At 34.6% G+C, this 17,710-nt stretch overlaps 1 protein-coding gene across 1 annotated transcript in view; it reads right to left on the reverse strand.

Moving 5' to 3' along the window:
* The window catches only part of Epg5 (ectopic P-granules autophagy protein 5), a 37,363-nt gene that overhangs the window by 2,500 nt on the left and 17,153 nt on the right, over positions 1–17,710 (reverse strand). Inside the window, exons 17-35 of the mRNA XM_019059442.2 lie at positions 16,825–17,231; positions 16,128–16,301; positions 15,551–15,674; positions 15,149–15,312; positions 14,725–14,874; positions 13,616–13,802; positions 12,972–13,114; positions 12,141–12,318; positions 11,378–11,575; positions 10,716–10,847; positions 9,770–10,012; positions 7,165–7,348; positions 6,312–6,530; positions 5,354–5,514; positions 4,037–4,400; positions 3,397–3,585; positions 2,424–2,678; positions 1,361–1,574; positions 302–520 (exon numbers count right to left, since the gene is read on the reverse strand). Coding sequence (XP_018914987.2) covers positions 302–520; positions 1,361–1,574; positions 2,424–2,678; positions 3,397–3,585; positions 4,037–4,400; positions 5,354–5,514; positions 6,312–6,530; positions 7,165–7,348; positions 9,770–10,012; positions 10,716–10,847; positions 11,378–11,575; positions 12,141–12,318; positions 12,972–13,114; positions 13,616–13,802; positions 14,725–14,874; positions 15,149–15,312; positions 15,551–15,674; positions 16,128–16,301; positions 16,825–17,231 — 3,905 coding nt within the window. The remainder of the gene's footprint in view (positions 1–301; positions 521–1,360; positions 1,575–2,423; positions 2,679–3,396; positions 3,586–4,036; positions 4,401–5,353; positions 5,515–6,311; positions 6,531–7,164; positions 7,349–9,769; positions 10,013–10,715; positions 10,848–11,377; positions 11,576–12,140; positions 12,319–12,971; positions 13,115–13,615; positions 13,803–14,724; positions 14,875–15,148; positions 15,313–15,550; positions 15,675–16,127; positions 16,302–16,824; positions 17,232–17,710) is intronic.

A 17,710-nucleotide genomic window follows, 5' to 3' on the forward strand; every position in this document is an offset into this window, starting at 1 on the left:
CTTTACTGCTGAAAGCATTTAAAAAAAATTGTTGCTATTAAGGCCAACAGATTGAAAAGCCTACTATCTTAGATACTTTCCAGATTTAACCATCCTGACTTTTACACAAAGTAAAAAGTAATATCTTACGATCAAGTCAGATGAAAAAAAAAACATCATCTTTTGCAGCTTTTTCTCAGACAAACACTGTATTGTCAAACTTAAATATTTCTTCCTGGACCTTCCTTACGTGCGCATTGATGAAGATAACATAAATCTAACTCGGTAACGGACATTAAAGAGAATTTTTTTTTAGACAAACCTGATTATGTTAGAATTTTGCTTTACAAGTCCAATTGCACCCAAAAATCCCCAGTTTGATTTTTGCTCGGCAAAAAGAGAAGTGTTTGCCACTATCTTATGGAGATACTCAATTATCCTGGCGGATGTTTCCGTTGAACAATCTTTAGCACTCACTTGATTGGCACATAGACGAAGAGCCAAAGCCCAGAACAAGACCAGCTTAATTTCACTAGTTTTGCTGAAATATAAATCATACTTGTTAGATCAAACAATTTTCAATTTTTATGACTCAATCAACTTTTTTTTATTATTATTATTAATTTATTCCACCCGGATAAGCAACTTGTGATAAAAGATGTGGCTGAATACTTTATTAAATGGAGAATGAATGCTTTCCAGCAGGATTAAGGCACTCATGTTGTGACAATTTTCATAAAAACTCTTAGGCAGAGTAGGTATTTTTTCCATTAAGTTTTACAATACATAACATAATTCACCTCCTTCGACGCATTCTCGCTGGGATGCAGAGAGTTTTTAGCCTTTCTCATTCTTAAACCGACCTTAGCATTTGTAGAATTCCTTCTTCCCAAAATTTTCAAAGCTATCACCTTTTCTTGTTCACAAATGGCTGCATTTTTCCGAACACACAAAACCGTACATCTGCACTGCCGTGCTAGGAAAGAACGCTGTATGAGCTTAAAGGCTTTCCCAAATTTTTTTGGTAAAAAACAAATTTTTAGAGGATTTTGTGGATTCCTCCAATTTTTTTGGAGAATTTTATTTGCAATAAGATTTAAATAATCTGAAAATTTCAAGAAAAAATATTCATAGCTCTCATTAAAAATAAGCGTTTTCTTGGAGGAAATTTGGTAATTCTCAAATTTTCATGCGACATTTCTCCTTAGCATAGCAGTACAATAAGCACGGAAGTTTCATCGCAATTTTAACACACTTGCAAACTAGTTCTCTCAATTTTCAAAGCCTTCCTGTTTCTTTAAGTGATTGGAAAGTTCCTGCGTGCCTGAATTCTCATTTAATGTAACCAAAAAATACAAATCCTTGCTCCCGTAATACTTACCAAGGTTTGACTGAAGAAATATACAATACAACTTTATTTAAAACGGAGAGTTCCTCTGAAAGATTCTGTGGAGATGGTATTGACTTCAATGTTAGAGCAAACAGAATCAGGAGATGATTATTAGCGAGAAGAAAGTTTTCTATGGGAATGGCACGAGGTTGAATTGGTTGAATTACTTGTAAAATATGATCCCACTGCTGATGCGCAACTCCATCTGCCAAAGAGAGAAAAAAAGTATTTAGAGACACAAATTAAGAGAGTTGAGTTACAAGAGCTTCATTGTGATTGTACTTTTTTCAGCTTTATTTCCTCAGGAAAGTGTGAAACCAACTTCGCTCTGACATCCTGTTTAAAGTTACAGGGCAAATATTACAAATCATCCTGAATAATTACATTTGAGGTAATAAAGTCTAAGATTCTGAATTAATATTATTTCGTGAGTGAAACTCCCTAACCACTTATCTCGTTTAAGCATTTGAAAATCTCCGCTCCCATTTTACTTTTTTGTAGGAGAACAAATTAATATCATTCCTCAAAGTTTTCACATACTTTCTTTGGCACAGAGAAGAAAAATCACGCAAGTTTCAAAGAATTGAAGTTGATTAGTTTTTCATTTAAAAAATAAAGTACGACAGGATGTATGAAATGTCGCAAACCATGGTGCATGATTCGGGAGTTTCACCATTGATTTGTTTGGATGCCTACCTGAATGTGATCCATCACTTTTCATGCACTTTTCAATGATAATTTTTTTGACATCAAACACAGATATGGCTGGAATTACCAGACGAGATCAGCGGAAAGATATGCTGTCCCCTTTGGTGAAAAGTATCACAAGCATCAAAGAAAAATTTTGAGAATGTCGAAGCATGAAGGAAAATAAGGTAATGGTAAGCAAACTTGATAAGGTAGAGCAATTTTAAATTTGAGTGAAGAGTAGTTCCAAGTGAGTAGTGAGAGTGTTGCCAATACATAGCACTTGACAAAAACTAAATTAAGCTCTTTATATTCAAAGATTCCATTTGGGAGATTTAAAAGATTCTGGTGAATAAGTTTGCCTTACTTTTATTTATACTGAACCAAGCATTGCAGCAGCATTCTAAAACACTTCCAAGGGTCTCGTCAAATTCAATGGAGGAGCCTGCAATGTGCAACAAGCCGCGGAGAACAACGCAGTTAAAGGACTTATTCTGAAGCCAACTGAGTAACACCTCTGTCGAAAGGTTTGACAAAGTTGTCCCACGTGGTTGATTCAGCAGGGTAACAAACTCAACAAGCAACAGCCCAACTTCATTTGTTTGGTTTTCAGGAGGAACACCTGTCAAGCACAAGAACAGATATTGAGACACGAAATCAAACTGACTCAAACTCTTTTAGATGCGATAGATTACCTATATTAAATACAAAATTGACACAGATTTGGGAGAGGACAATAAACCTTCAAAAAAAATAATTCTATTGATCTACAGACTGTATTTTCAAATTGAAACCCAAAAAAAGGCTTTGCCATGATTTTAGAGATACTCATGGGGACACTGGGATTTTTTCAATAATACCAGGGTCTCCCAATAAGTCAGTTCCGCTTTTTTTTTCTCCACAAAAATACATAGATTAAAACCATAAAACTTTACTTTATCGGCCATACTCTCAGCTTTAAAACAAGCTATAAATTGTTTTAATTCAAATCTCGGGGTTCTAAGATATTCAACTTTTTCTGCATCCATGTCCTCTTGCCGCAGGTCCAATTTTTCTACTTCCGCAGCACTGCAAAGATAGCATTAACAGGTTGCAAAATTATGGCTAACTTTGAGGGGATGCTGAAAAGATATCACTCATTGACTATGTACAAATAATGAGACCATAAACGCAGAAAAGTACTGCAAAGTCCTGGAAAAGCTCAAGATAGAACTTGGATCAGACGGAGCCGACCTGGGCTTCTGAGCCAAAAAGTTCTGCTCCTGCATTGCAAAATGACCAGCAATGAGGCTTTGGTTCAGCAGTTAGTTTATTAGCACAGTTTCATTTTATATACTCACTGGCAACGATGACCAATTCCATTTTATCTAGTATCCGACTAATCGCTTGCTTCAAGTCTGGAAGTCGGCTTTGTGCAATGCTTTTATGCCTTGTGATCAGCTGAAGAATCATTTTGACTACTGAACGAACATACAATTGCCTCTTAACAGAAGTGGTAGCATGGTAATACTGGGCTTTGTCAACATAACCTGAAACAGATGTGCAACTGAAAAATTAGGATACTTTTAGGAATTTTAGGAATTTTAGGATAAAAAGTTGCAAATATTTCGAACATCATCATCTAAATTAAAATAAACGATAACATCGGCAAAGTGCCTTCCTTCACAATAATAGTCTTAGGAACTGAATTTTTGCTGAAAGCTTCTTGGAACTTTCCAAAGCTTCATAGCCCTTTCACAGGAAAATTAGAAAAAAATGATTGGATTTTCTAAAGAAGTAAAGAGACAAAGATATGCATAGATTCTCCAATAATTTTTCCCTACCTCCATCCGATGAAAAATAAAATTGAATGAAAGAAAAGGTGAAAGCATTTTCCCCAGTTATTTTAACCCAACACAGTCAAAATTTATCTAGAAAAAGGAAAGGCAATGAAATTAGGTGGATAAAAGAAAGTAATTCAAAGAAAGAACAGGTCATCACCTGCTGAGACCTGCAGAAGTTCCAGCGCAGCTATGTCAACAGCAATTGAATCATTGTTTCCGATTGACAAGATGACTCGAGGATCGTAGCTCATCACAAACCAGTTGCAAACATTTTGGTAACAGTTGGAGTCGACTAAGTACCAGTGGAATTTTTGGGCTTCCAGTAGCAATACGGTTATCCTGCCTCCTGATTGCCGTACATTCGGTTCATTGCCTAACTTGATGAGGAGGTGAAGTAAGATGGAATGAATTTTCGTTCTGACAGGCACAGGATGGGGTAAACTTACAATAGAAGGCCACTGCACTTCAATAAAAATAGCACCAAGGAATGTGTGACAGTTGGGTAAATACTGATCCACAATCTGAAATCAAATCAAACTGAGGTGAGAGAAGAAAAAAATCAAGCGTCCTTTCTTCGGAAAAAAGTAATTAGATGATAAAGTCAATTCATTTCCCTAACAAGCTGCAAAAGGAACAAGTTGAATTAATCAATACCAGTGCATTACATACAAAAATGAATGGCTAAATATCGACGGCTTAAGTCCGCAATCACAAATCTTGTTTGCGGTGTCTGAAAATCTACGCCCCTATGTTATTTTTTAAAGGAGAACAAATTGACATCATTCCTTGAAGTTTTTGCAGAATTTACTTCGCACAGAGAAGAAAAATCACAGCAGTTTTAAAGAATTGCCGTTGAGTAGTTTTCCGTTTAAAAAATAAAATATGACAGGAAGTCTGTAACATCGCAAACCGAGTTATGTGATTGCCGACTTACACCGTCGATATAGCTTGATGCTTATTTCTGTCGTACATATATCTATACAACCAGCTGATGCAACCTAAGGATTTTCAATTACATCTGCTTTGCGATGAATTGATTGATCTGCCAATTAAACCTACAGGAAGGGATCAATTATCGGGATTTCTGCAACGAGCACCTTAACAATCAATTCTTTACCATAGTTTCAAATAGAAAAATATCGACGGCCAATTATTCACACTTCACCACTGGTGAAAAGAGGAGAACTTATGGCTTCATTTCAAGTCTCAGAAATTCAGAATTAGAATTGTAAATTTAACAATGGACTTCCATTACAGTTCTACAATCAAGTTTTCTTTTTTAAAAAAAAAGCTAGTTTTTTTAGTAAAGCTCTCTTTTAAAATTCTCGCATTTTAGTAATAACGATCATTCAACCTCTTTCCAATCTGATCTTAGCAAAATCCCCTCATGCTCCTCCTGTGATACCAGAAATATTTACCAGATACTTGGTGTTGTAAGTTGACCTTCAATTTGTAAACTAGTAAGATTACTTACTTTAATCATTAAATCCAAATCTTGAACGTAGGGAACGTATTTCTGCCAAGGTAAAGTAATGAGATTATCATGTACAATTTTCAAAATAAATTCTTTGATTGCTGCATTTGCGTAACTTGTTCCATAGAATTGCAAAACAAAACTTAGAATATTGCTATTATCTGAAAAAAGAGAGAAAAAATGGAAATATTATGGTAAGCGTGGTACACAAGAAGACACTGTACTTTTGGATTGCAAACCGTCCCTTTTAGAATTCATTCTTGATGTCAGAGGAGACCCTCTTGGAAGGCGAATCAGTGCTGGAGCTGAAATAGCTATGATTGCAGATAACCTTCAAGCATTTTTTTCAGTGTAATGTTTGCCAATAATTATACAGTTGTAACTCGTTATGACATTTTTGAGAGGGACTTAAAAGTAAAATGTTGTTTCCAGAAAAATGTCATTTTAAGAGACGCTATGATGAGCAATTGGTCGAAACTTTAAAAAATGAACATTGTTCTTGGAAAAACGATGTTTCGAGAAACATAGAGGTACATCAGTGTGTTTAGAATTCCTTTTACCTGCTTGACATTTACAATAGTTGAGAATAGAGTTCACTCATTAGTTTTTCTGTCTGACATCTGAATTCATTAATCATAAATAAATTTAAAAATTGAAATTTCAAAGAAGTTTTAATCGTTGATATTGTTTGAATGTATTTCTTCTATAAGCAACATATTGATTCACAATTTAAAGTTATCTCAATAAAATTAACATTGTGATTAAAGGAAGACTCCTTTGCTTTTGTCACTCATTGGAGCCAATGCAGTAGGTTTTAATGAGTGCATAACAGATAACAAAATATCTCAAAATTTAAGTTTCAAGATATATCTCATAAAAACTGGCATGAAAATTTTACTGATTGGTATGTACTTTTCATTCTGTGCCTTCTAAACCATGCAGATTAGAATATACTTACTTGGAAAGACTTCAAAAATGAATTTGATGGCTTCTACAAAAATTGTCATGACTTTGCTTGCTTTGGAGGTATCTTCTGCAACAAATGGGGGTAAAACCGAGCGGTCATCGGCGAGCTGTTGAACCCAACTAGGAGTTGGCTCGTTAAGCTGAGATGTGAAATATGGTGATATCCATGGAGAGAAGAGATTCAGAAGTTTTGGCCATAGTTGTTCACACACTGGAAAAAAGAAGAAGAAGAGAATTAGAATTGAATGCAGCAAAAATTGAAGAATTTTATATTAGAAAAGAAGCATTAAACTAAATACAGCAGAAGCAAAAGACTTGACTTATCTAATCCTTGCGGAACATTTCAAGAGGTATTACTCGGAAAAAACTCAATCAAGACAAATCAAGAGGGCAGTGCAGACCAGGCATGTGTGAAGACGACATAATTGGTTCTGCCATGAGTGCAGTGCTAAAAAATGAGGCATTGAGTTGAAAATGCGGTAATGCAAGTGCAAAAAAATTCAATAAGAAAAATAGTTTCATCGGTTTTGATTAGTCATGATATAAAAATTGTAGACTAAAACACTGGCTCAATACTAGCATAAACTGATCTACATTTGAATGATGAATGAATCCTTTACAATGTTTTACCTAATGTTTATTTTCATTGATACTAACAGTAAAATCATGATACAACAGTGATACCGTGCGGAAGAAAATTGAAAATAGCTGAAGGTGATAGTAAATTGCATACAAATTATGTGTAATTGACTAAGAAATTATAAAAGAGCACAAGAAAACATAATGGAAAAATTATGCAATGGGCATGCTTCAATGAGATTGAAAAATCAACAAGTTTGACTTACATTTATCTCCAAGAGAACCCCTATCTTGCTGCAGAATTGATGCGATCAATGCATGGCTGATCAACATCAACAGAATGTTAAAACTTTCCAAGTAAATTTTGTACTTGGGATAGAGACCATAGAGCCCATTGGCAACCCTCTCTTTCATGAAGTGATTACTTAACAACACTATGGTTTCCGTCAACTGAAACAGTCAATGTTGAAATTAGGATAACATGACAGAAGTGCATACCTAGAAGAGTTAAACAACAGGAAACAGCAGTGAACTCCAACACAATGTGTTGATAAGGCGCGTCATTAACTCACACATATCAACCCCTTTAGTTTTCATTTACAGAGATTTCAAAATAGGCAAGTAGCACAACAAGAGAATTCATACGATCCAACTCTTCGACGACGCACTTTGACGAGACCGTGTATTGTGAATGTAGAAAGCCATTCGAACGAGTTTAAGTTTTTTGATCTGCCCCCAGCAATATCTTATCAGATTCTTAAAGAAAAGTGCTACGGAATAATTTAAGCGAAGAAAGGAAAAATTCTGTCGAACTCCTGAAAGATACAGTCGATTTAAAGGTATTTTTGGGGCTAAAATATCCAAATCACCGGTACCTATTATAAATCCCGATATATTATTGAAAAGAAATTGACTCGATATAAATGTAATTGCATTAAATATGTCTTGATTTTGTTATTTTAAACGTATTTCCATGCAAAGAAGTTCAACCATGTCCATGCTTTATTCATTCATGAATTGAAAGTAAGCAATCTACATCCCGAAAATCTACCGATTTGCCGTAAAAAATTGCAGAAACTTGATATACCAGGTCGATGCACTCACTCGTTGAATTTACCAACCAATTTCGTGGGTGCAAATATATAAAAATCAATATGCTATAGTCATTTTGGGTGCATTTATTTTTCATGAAACAATAATAATTTCAATCCCGAAAAACCATCAATTTTCCGTATAAAATCGAAAAAATCGAGATGTGTCGACTCCCTGACGTGAAAATTAGATTCTACGTGTAAAAATACTTACACATGGATATGCTGAACAGAAACCATGTGTGGACACAGTTAGGATACATAGCCCCAGAATACTTTTAAAGCGCCTTTACTTTCCAGAATCTTGACGGAATTTTTTTTTTGGCTTAAACGACTCAAGAGACACTGTAGTTAAAAAATATAAAGAATTTTCGATTTTGACACAAAAAAAAAATGTTCGTTCAGGCACACCATGTATTGTATGGTGTATTGCGCTGGTATTCAATCCTTGCCTTCAGATCAAAATTCTTACAAGGAAGCCCCTTGCAAGAGGCGAATTTTTTGTAATTTCTCCCAATTTTTTCTCCGTTATATAGTTGAATTGCTTGCCAAATTCTGAGGTCAATTATATTTAATTGTAATTTATACATTTCTTTTTTCCCCTTCATTTTATTTTTTGTTTGGAGAAGTTTCGTTGATTTCTTCGGATTTCGAATACTGTAACTTCTCTTCTATTCGGCCGATTTTTATGAATGAGACCTCTTTCAATTCGTCTTTGAACGGAGAGTAAGGAAAAAATTGCTAAGTACTCGCGAAACAATTTTTTCGAAAATTTGATGGATCCCAGCGTGACGGTGAAATGGGTAATCGAGTGAAAGTAATTAGGTCTGACTGTGACGAGGACCGCGAGGGTCGCCTTTTGTTCTTCAGCTGGGAAGCGACGCGGCGAACCGAGCCAGGACCGGGACACTACCTGGGTTTTGTGCCTGCCTGTGCACTGTTTTGGCCTGATAGGGGAGTGAATTTCTGTATGGGCCACGGTTAGCACATGGTCTAATGAGTCTCGAGGCTCATCACAGATTGCACTTACCACTATCCTGCTGGCCCCGGCTATCAGAGCAAGGAGTACCAAATTTTGAAAATCATAACAGGGTTGTGGAGATCTGTCAAAGCAACGTTTTAAACAAAACGAAGAAGTGAAATTCTCATTCAACGAGTGCCGACCTGATCAGCCATCCTCGAATCAGTTCGCTTGCTTCTGCTTATATATGCATATTTTAAATCAGCGCGCCCCATTCTAAGGTTTTTTTAAAAAAAACCAAGTAACGTAGACTCTTGGTATTCATTACACATAAACTAGCGAGCCCCAGAATGAGAAACAACTTTAAATCATAATTATTGACGGATAAATAAACTTTTTACACGCTTTGGAAAATCTCAGAAGTTCGCGGTAGTCACTTTTCGGTAAGGAACTAAGGGACTCGGTTATTGTATCGAGTGGGGGGTCGAAACGATCGCAAAGGCGGTATACTACGTATACGCGCCAAAAGAGGACAGAAGTAAAATCATTGATAGAGATATGTTAAATGAATACAAGCTATGCAACGAAGACTGTAGAACAAATTTTTCAGTTAGCCTGCTTTGATAATACTATTGGAAATATTGAGAAATGGTAAAGAGGTAAAGTAACAACACTTCTAAAGTGTTCTTTTCTGTTGAAACAGCATGTTTAATGGATTAAACTTGCTTTTTTATTTTATGGCAATGAATATTTTAAATTTTTTGTTTAAGTGGTATAATGAAAATTTTCTGAAAATAAAATAAATTCTTCTATTATTACCTCATGGTAACTTAGTGACCGCTGTTCTGTGGCATACTTTCGTGCTATATCTTTCAATTGGGATATTGAGAGATCAGGTTTCAAAACGTACTGAGAGGAACCGATTAAAGTGTTGAGTACACTGAACCAGACCTCAGGAGATATTGATTCCTCTGCAGTATGAGATAAAACACTATGAAGGATTTCACCATAGTGTTCTGGAAACTCATGGGCGAGTAACACACACAGATGTTTCCTGTAAACCTAAGACAAGATACAAACAAAGAAAGTTAGACAATATTTTCCTGTAACAAAACATTAAAAGTTATGCAATTCTTAGAAATACTCTTGGAACCCGAGAAACTCTAAAATTTAAAGAAGTTTGAATTTGGCAGAAATGGTGGAATTTACAGGAGATTTTGAAAATGTTGACAAAATTTTAAAATTTACAAGATAATTGAAACCTTTGGAAGAATTTAAGAGAAAGATTTTTGAAAATTAACTTGATAAAAAAAGGCAAATTTTCCTTCTTTGGAAAAAACTAAGTAAGAAAAAAGCTTCCCTAATTTTACCAGCAATCCACTAACAGGATCTCCCATCGTACAATCTTAGCACAAGTCTCCTATATTATTTTTGCATATTTTAAAGGAGAAAATGTTGGTTTTTATAATCCAAAACTTCGGTTAATTTTACTTAGTTTGAAGACATGCTGACCCATGCACACACAAAGACATGAAGACATACTGTTGGATGAAAGCAAATTACAAATGACCGTCTGGGTGTAACATAAAAAGTCGCAGTGGGCTCGATGTAGAAACAAGAACGACTCTCATACATTTGTGCGAGCTATGAGCTTGAGCTCTTTTGACCCAGTTGGCGACATTTTGTAGCTCATCAACTTTAATAATCCACAGTTATGATGCATACAGAATATTAAGGATAAATTAAAAAAATAAAACATTTTTACCTCATGGATGGATGCTACTGCATTGGCAGGCCTACTGCCAAAATACGAGAGAGACTTGCGTATTAAATCGAGGAGTTGAGATCGTTCAGACAAGCGGGGCTTTTTGCTAACTAGCCATTGCTGAACATCAAACTGAAAGGATATAAAAAATAATAATAAGCTGAAGACTCACTGTCAGTAAAAAACAAAGGACACATCTGGCAGAAGCAATTTTAATTATAATACTAGAACCAATTTTAACAGAAATGCATTAAGTTTGAACTTAGAATCAGAGGTTTGAAGTTCTATTTGGAAAGTATTGACTTTGAATTTTTGACAGGAGAAAATATACAAATTTTTCCGATAAATAACCTGAACGAAAATTCAAAAATTTAAAAAAAAAAAAAAAAAAAAAAAAAAAAAACAGGCTCATTTGAAGCTTCTAACTGACCTGCAGTTGAAAATTATCAAAATCTGCTTAATGGATTTTTAAATATTACAAAGAACAAAAATGAAACTTTTTGGAGTCACAAAGCTTAGAGTGTTGATGAATTGATCAATAAAGCATACGGCTAGAAAAAACAGTGATTTACTGATCAAGAGCACTTGACAAACAATCGACACGGATAAAATTACTAACTCTTTGATCTGAGAATAAATTATTGTGTAAAACATATGTTTACCTTGGACAAGAGAGAAAAACATAGATCCACACTTTGAAAATCTATAGAATCACAGAGAGTTCGATACATCAACAGGAAAACTGGCGAAGGGGCAGCCAGAGGGGTGAAGTGAGTGGTTAGAATTTGTTCCAATTTTGGTTTCTTCAAAACAGTATCCAGCAATCTAGAACACTCAGCTTCTTCGTTATCTATAAAACGCTGTAAAAAAAAAAAAAAAATTAATGATTCACTAAGTTTCTGTTGAAGTTGCGGAGAGATTTCTCATTGTCAAAAACAGAAAAGGCAAATTTTATTCCCACATTAGAAACAGTTAAAGTTATACCTGTTCTTTTTTTTATTAGTCTTTTGACCAGTTTTATGACATCATTTAAATGTAAAAAAAGCATCGATTCTTGGGAGCTTGCAAACGTTTGAAACAAATTTTATTTTTTAAAATTTTTTTGCCTTTGTCACCTATTGAAGAAATTATCATTATTCGGAATCAAGGCTCATTTTAACGCCGCCTTCCTACTAAAATATTGTCTAAACTAACATCAAAAAAGTCATTTTATGGAAGTTCCACTGAACTATTTTTATCCTTTGATGCTCAAAAATCTTGGCAGTGAAAATGATGGACACTTGATGAATGTTGTTGATGTTAGTGTTGATGATTCAGTGAATCACAGTTAAGTTATGGTAATACAATTTGAAAAATAAAAAATACACTTATATCCATGATTGGCATTTCCGGATCAATTTTTCAAAAATAAAAGAGAGCACTTACCTCTCCAAGCAAATGGATTATATCCAGGATAAACTGTTTGCTTGGTGCATAAACAAATGTTTCGACCTCAAACACCGAGACAAAATGATAGAATAAGGCAACACCAACGTCCTTGAGAGCGCATATTAATTTTGCATCTCCGATTTTGGACACCTCCAAAAACTCCTGCTCAAATGCTCTAGAGACACACACATAAAACATCCAACTTTAAATTTTATCTAACAAGGAGTATGCACACAGTTAAGTTTCATTATAATATTTCTTAAAACAAAATTTTCCCTGATACTACATGACTACATGAGACACTTTAGGTCCCAGCTAAACTCCCATTAGTAACCACGAAAAATGTTTCCTGTTGCGGCGTTTTCCGAATATGACATTCAGAAATTTTAGTCCGATTTGTAAAAGAAATGTAGCATCAATTCCGAGAAATGGCGAATTCCCTTTGGAGGGGAAATTTTTTCCCTTGCCCTTCAGAATGACATTATTTTGAGCGTAGGGGTGGGCAAGAGTGTTCCAAAAATCTACTTAATAATATCGATGCACAGGAATAGACTTGCAAAAACTTTCCATCAACCCTTATAGCTTTCATCAAGAAAGTGCTTTCGGATCCATTTGATTTATTTTGGAAAATTTTTTTTAAAAATTACAATACAAAACTTCATTTTTCATCAATTTCCAGGATGAACTTCTCTCATGATATTTCCAATAAATTATGATGCAATAGTCTTAAAACAGCATTCTTTTATGTACAAAATTTGATTATTCTGAAATTTGCAAACAATTAATTAATACATAACGCAGCAATACAAAGAATTGATCGATACTTACTTGACTAGATTCTCAATAAAAATAGTTGAAATGCACAAATTTGATGGCGGTTCCAGTAGGGATGCTTTCAGAAGGCGCTCCGATTCTGAACGATTTTCTTTCAGCATAGCATCTACAGCATAGTTTATCTGAGCTTCTCTCACCTATAAAGATAGATAAAAATGATGGTAAGTTAAAAAACCAGAAATTAGGAACTGGAATTCTGCAGAAGAGGTGGTACCGCTTTGTGACAGACTACCACCTTGCCCAAAATCATTGCATTCTTAACCCTTTCACTACCTGACCTCATTCTTTTTTCTTTTCCTTTCTCAAATAAGTTTATTTTGGTACTTAATTATATTTTTACGAATTGAGCATAAAAATTGTTAAATCTGTAATTATTTTCTTTTATACGTTTAGTTTTTGCAGACGCAATTCATTGTAAATTGTAATCCTTGGCAAGAATGTGTTTCCAAAGTTACAACATTAAATTTTACAAGAGGTTCGTTAAACTTGTCCTTCTATGATGCTATGTCAAGGATTTCCTTGAACGTCCCTGAATCACAGTGTAAACCATATGGTGCAACCTGGGAAAAGAAGCTGCTTAAGGAATAACTAAGCATACAGTTCTGATTCTATAGGAAAGTTTGATCTAAAATATTTACCAGTAATCTTATAGTAGCTGGCCCAGCACAATGTAGATTTTGTGGCGATTTCCTTCGATTGGGACTCACAGTGTCGCAGGCTGCTTTTAAGACTATTTCCTTCTCAACATCTTTGTAGAGCTCCAGCAATGAATTTAAAAATTTAGAATCTAAATCTGAGTATAACTCCAGTTGGGCTGCGTGAGAGCTAAAAAAGGAAGAACATACAGTTAAGTACTTCATGGAATTAAACGAACAAAACTTTGAATAAAATTGATAGATAACAAAGAACCTCAACAAGCAACTGAATACTTTTTACTGCACTTCAACGGGGGGCAAGATTTAAGGGCGCTTTATACATTCTGAATTAATTTTTGAACATTTAAAGGAATTTAAAAACGTTCTTGATAAAATTTTGATGGGGAAACTCCCAAACCACTTAATTGACGATGAAATTGCAAAAATGCGCATCTCGGTTGCAATGTTTTGAAATCTCCATTAGTATTTTATTTTTTAAAAGGAGATTGAACCAACATCATGGCTTGAAGTTTTCACAGAATATTCTCTATAAAGAGGAGAAAAATCACTGACATTTTCAAAAAATGATGTATAGTAGTTTTTAATGAGAAGAATAAAGTATGACAGGAAGTCTGCAATGCCACAAACCAAGATATGCATTTATGCAGTTCCACCATCGGTATCTCGTTTGCAGTGTTGAAACATCTCTGCTCCTTTTTTTTTTTTTTTCAGGGAGAACAAATCAAAAACATTCCTTTAAGTTCTTTCAGAATTCCCTGCACACAGGGAAAAAAAAGGTCATGGAAGTTTTTAAGAGTTGACATTGAGTAGTTGTCCCTTTAAAAAATAAAGTATGATGGGAAGCCTGCAATGCCGCAAACCAAGATACATGGTTAGGAAATTTCACTATCGATTTTAAATCTAACAAAAGATCTAAGTGCACTTGGCTCCATTACCAAGTCAGTAGTAAGGAGGGCTTTGAGCAAAGCACACACTGGCTGTCTCTGTGGAATAAATAAATAATATTTGGTAAGATGGTTCTTTGGATTTATTGTCACGTTTCCAGGCAATACTGAGAAGGTGAGTCGTGAAAGATGATTGGCTGAACTTACGCAGAAAAATTGGCGAGAGGTTTCAAAGATTTCTGAACTTTCTCCATCATTACTGTTTTATTTAGCAAGGCGTCCCGCGGGTAACTGGGAATAACTTGACTGGATGGCTTCAGCTGAGGTGGAGCTTTAGGAGTATCATATGATTTCAATCTGAAAATACAGGCATTTTGGAATTGAGCGGAATTCAAATTAGGCTCGAGCAGTAGGCAAACTTTGTAGATAAACCATTGAGACACTTATAGTGAAGGAGAAGGAGAAACAGCAAAATTTACAATAACTCGCAATCCTTACTGAATTTTTGGAAATAATTGGTAAGGTGACTGCAGAACTTTTTTTTTTCAATATTTTCGACTTCCTTGCCAATTGCTAAGTATTCATTTATGGATATAGGATGAGCCAGGATTGGCAAAAAATAGTCTCATACCTTTTAATGATGCGTTTGATCGGATCATCCTCCATTAAACAAGAATTAGCAGTTGAGCTAAACAAATTTTCTTTGCCTCGGTTCTTAGAATCCATCCAATTTTTCATTGATGCTTTTTTCTCATCTTCGATGACCATTACATTTAAGTACTCTGTCCAGTAGCTCTGAAAAAAAATCGGAAAGTTAAATGAGACTCTTTTAGAGAGTAAATTCTTTATCTTTTGTTTGACATGTTTCATTTTTAAAAACATGATGCCAGCTCCTCCAATACCTGCATTGAAGTTAATTTTTTTGCATGAAATTTTAAGAACAAAACCATCACCTTTCAACAGAACAGATTATCCGGTTAAATATTTGACTTACATAAGGTATATGATTAACTTAAGATAATTTTTAACTTACAGCGTCTTTTTCTAAGATCAGCGAGAGTTTGTAGGTGTTATAATTGGATGGAAAAGCAGGAAGGAAAAGATCTGCTTCTTGTAAACGAGCCTCTTCCAGCCAAAGAAGTAAAGTATTATAGAACCTACGGAAAAGAACACAAAAAATTACAATCCAAAAATGAGTATTCCAACAAAACAAATTATCTGCAGCACAGTTTCTCCTTTCTTGGTTTAGCATAGCGGAGAGAATTTATGATGAGGAATGGAGAAAATGAAGAAAAAACCGATCAGTAAATAAGAAAGTTGGAGGAGCCTTCTTTAAACTTTTCAGGCTCGGAGTAAAAAATTCTATGAATTTAGGGTTCTACAACGTAAGCCTTTATTAACATTGCGTAACATTAACAACAACAAAAAAAAAAGGATTGGGTTATTTTCATGGTGTAAAAGGGGATCTTACTACGGAGTGATTCTACTCAGTTAGATTTGACTACAAAACCGACATCTCTTTGAATGTTAATTATGAATTTATTGCTGCAATTATTTGAGTCATTTACCATGCATTAAAATAGACTTAAAAACAAACATAAAGTTCTTACCGAACAAGGTTTTCATGAAATTCTTCAAGTGGTGTATTGTTGGAAGTTATCTTCTTCAGCTCATTATTATGATGCTCTACTGAATCGAGTAGTTTTTTCTTAATTTTTTTCAAATACATTTGATTTGAAATGCCTTCGAAAAATTTGTATCCAACGCTACCCTTGTCAGAAGGACTGAGAAAATTGAACATACAAAAAAATTAAATGTTATGAGATGGGTGACAGGAGATATAAGAACATTTTTGCTTCAATATAAAATCAGCAATTTCTTCCAATTTTACGACTTGCGCGTCTAATCTAATTTATCAGCATTTCATATCCTGCGAAACTTTAAAAAAAGCGTAACATTTTTTTCATAAATAACATGAACGCAACATGTGATGGGATGTCTACATAATTGATGATGGATCATTTCCAGGATAGATGCAAAAAAGAAGACCCTGTTAAATTTATTACTTTCTTCACACAAAAAAAATTCTTATAGAATGATTATTTTTGAGCCACCTTTGATTCCAGATAGGCAATCATTTATTTGGCACAAAAATTTGATTGAATAAAATTAAAATAAGACTCACTTTAAAATAAGAAATGAGTATAAAATAAATGTTTGCCTTGCATAATTTTAATTTTAAAGACTATCCATTTTGAAAATAGTTGGTGTGGTAGAGAAAAAACTTTCACTAAAATGCTTACATACCCAGGTACGCGAGCTAAGTACAGCATGAAGAATTTTTGCCAGAACAATGGTAACACTGGATCGTCACAAGGTAGGGCTAATCCAAACTGGCTCCACCGAAAAATAGCCAGCATGGCACTGCCGAAACATGGTATTTTGAGATTCGAACAAACTCTTTTCAGAGAATTGTCGATTGAGGTTTTCTTATTAGATGAGGCGAGCGATTGCAGAAGCTCTGACCAAACGTTGGTTTCTATCTCCATGATCTTCTCTTCAATTTCGAGAACAAAGAGGGCATACCAGCTCAATTCTGGTTGGAAGATGTTTTTTGGAATTAGAGTTGGGTACGCTTGAGTGCTGTTAGACATCCAGCTGACTAGGAACGAAAGACCGTTCGTTGAATTGTGCGAGTCACCCATCATCTGTGACTAGAGTGAAAAAAAAAATAAAAATACTGGTAAAAAAGAGGAAAAACTCAGAAGACTAGAGCTGTTTTTTTTTTAATTTTAGAAGTTACTCCTGGTATTGGAATTCTGCAGCTTAAACAAGTTACAAAAGCCGTTACTCCACTCTCATCAGATCCAGTAAAAGTAAATTGTAACCCTAATTTCAAAGACTCAATTAAAGGAGGATATAACAGAATCCAAAAAATTATCCACAGTATTCTTTTTCTTGTCTTTTTTTTTACTTTTAGTCGTGCAAAAGATTGTTTCCTTCCAAATTTTCGAGGGTTCCCAGCCATGCTTTAATCATTTTCTTGTCTGACGATACAAAACATGACAGAAAATAGTAGAAAATGGGAAAAAATACTAATAATTTTTTGGGTGAGCTGTGACTTGCTGAATTTTAAATTAAGAGCTTTACTTTTAAAACAGTTTCTTAGTGGTATCAAAAAATCTGAGTCATT

Source organism: Bemisia tabaci, chromosome 4 (genome assembly GCF_918797505.1).
Source record: "Bemisia tabaci chromosome 4, PGI_BMITA_v3".
Taxonomy (NCBI): Eukaryota; Metazoa; Arthropoda; class Insecta; order Hemiptera; family Aleyrodidae; genus Bemisia; species Bemisia tabaci.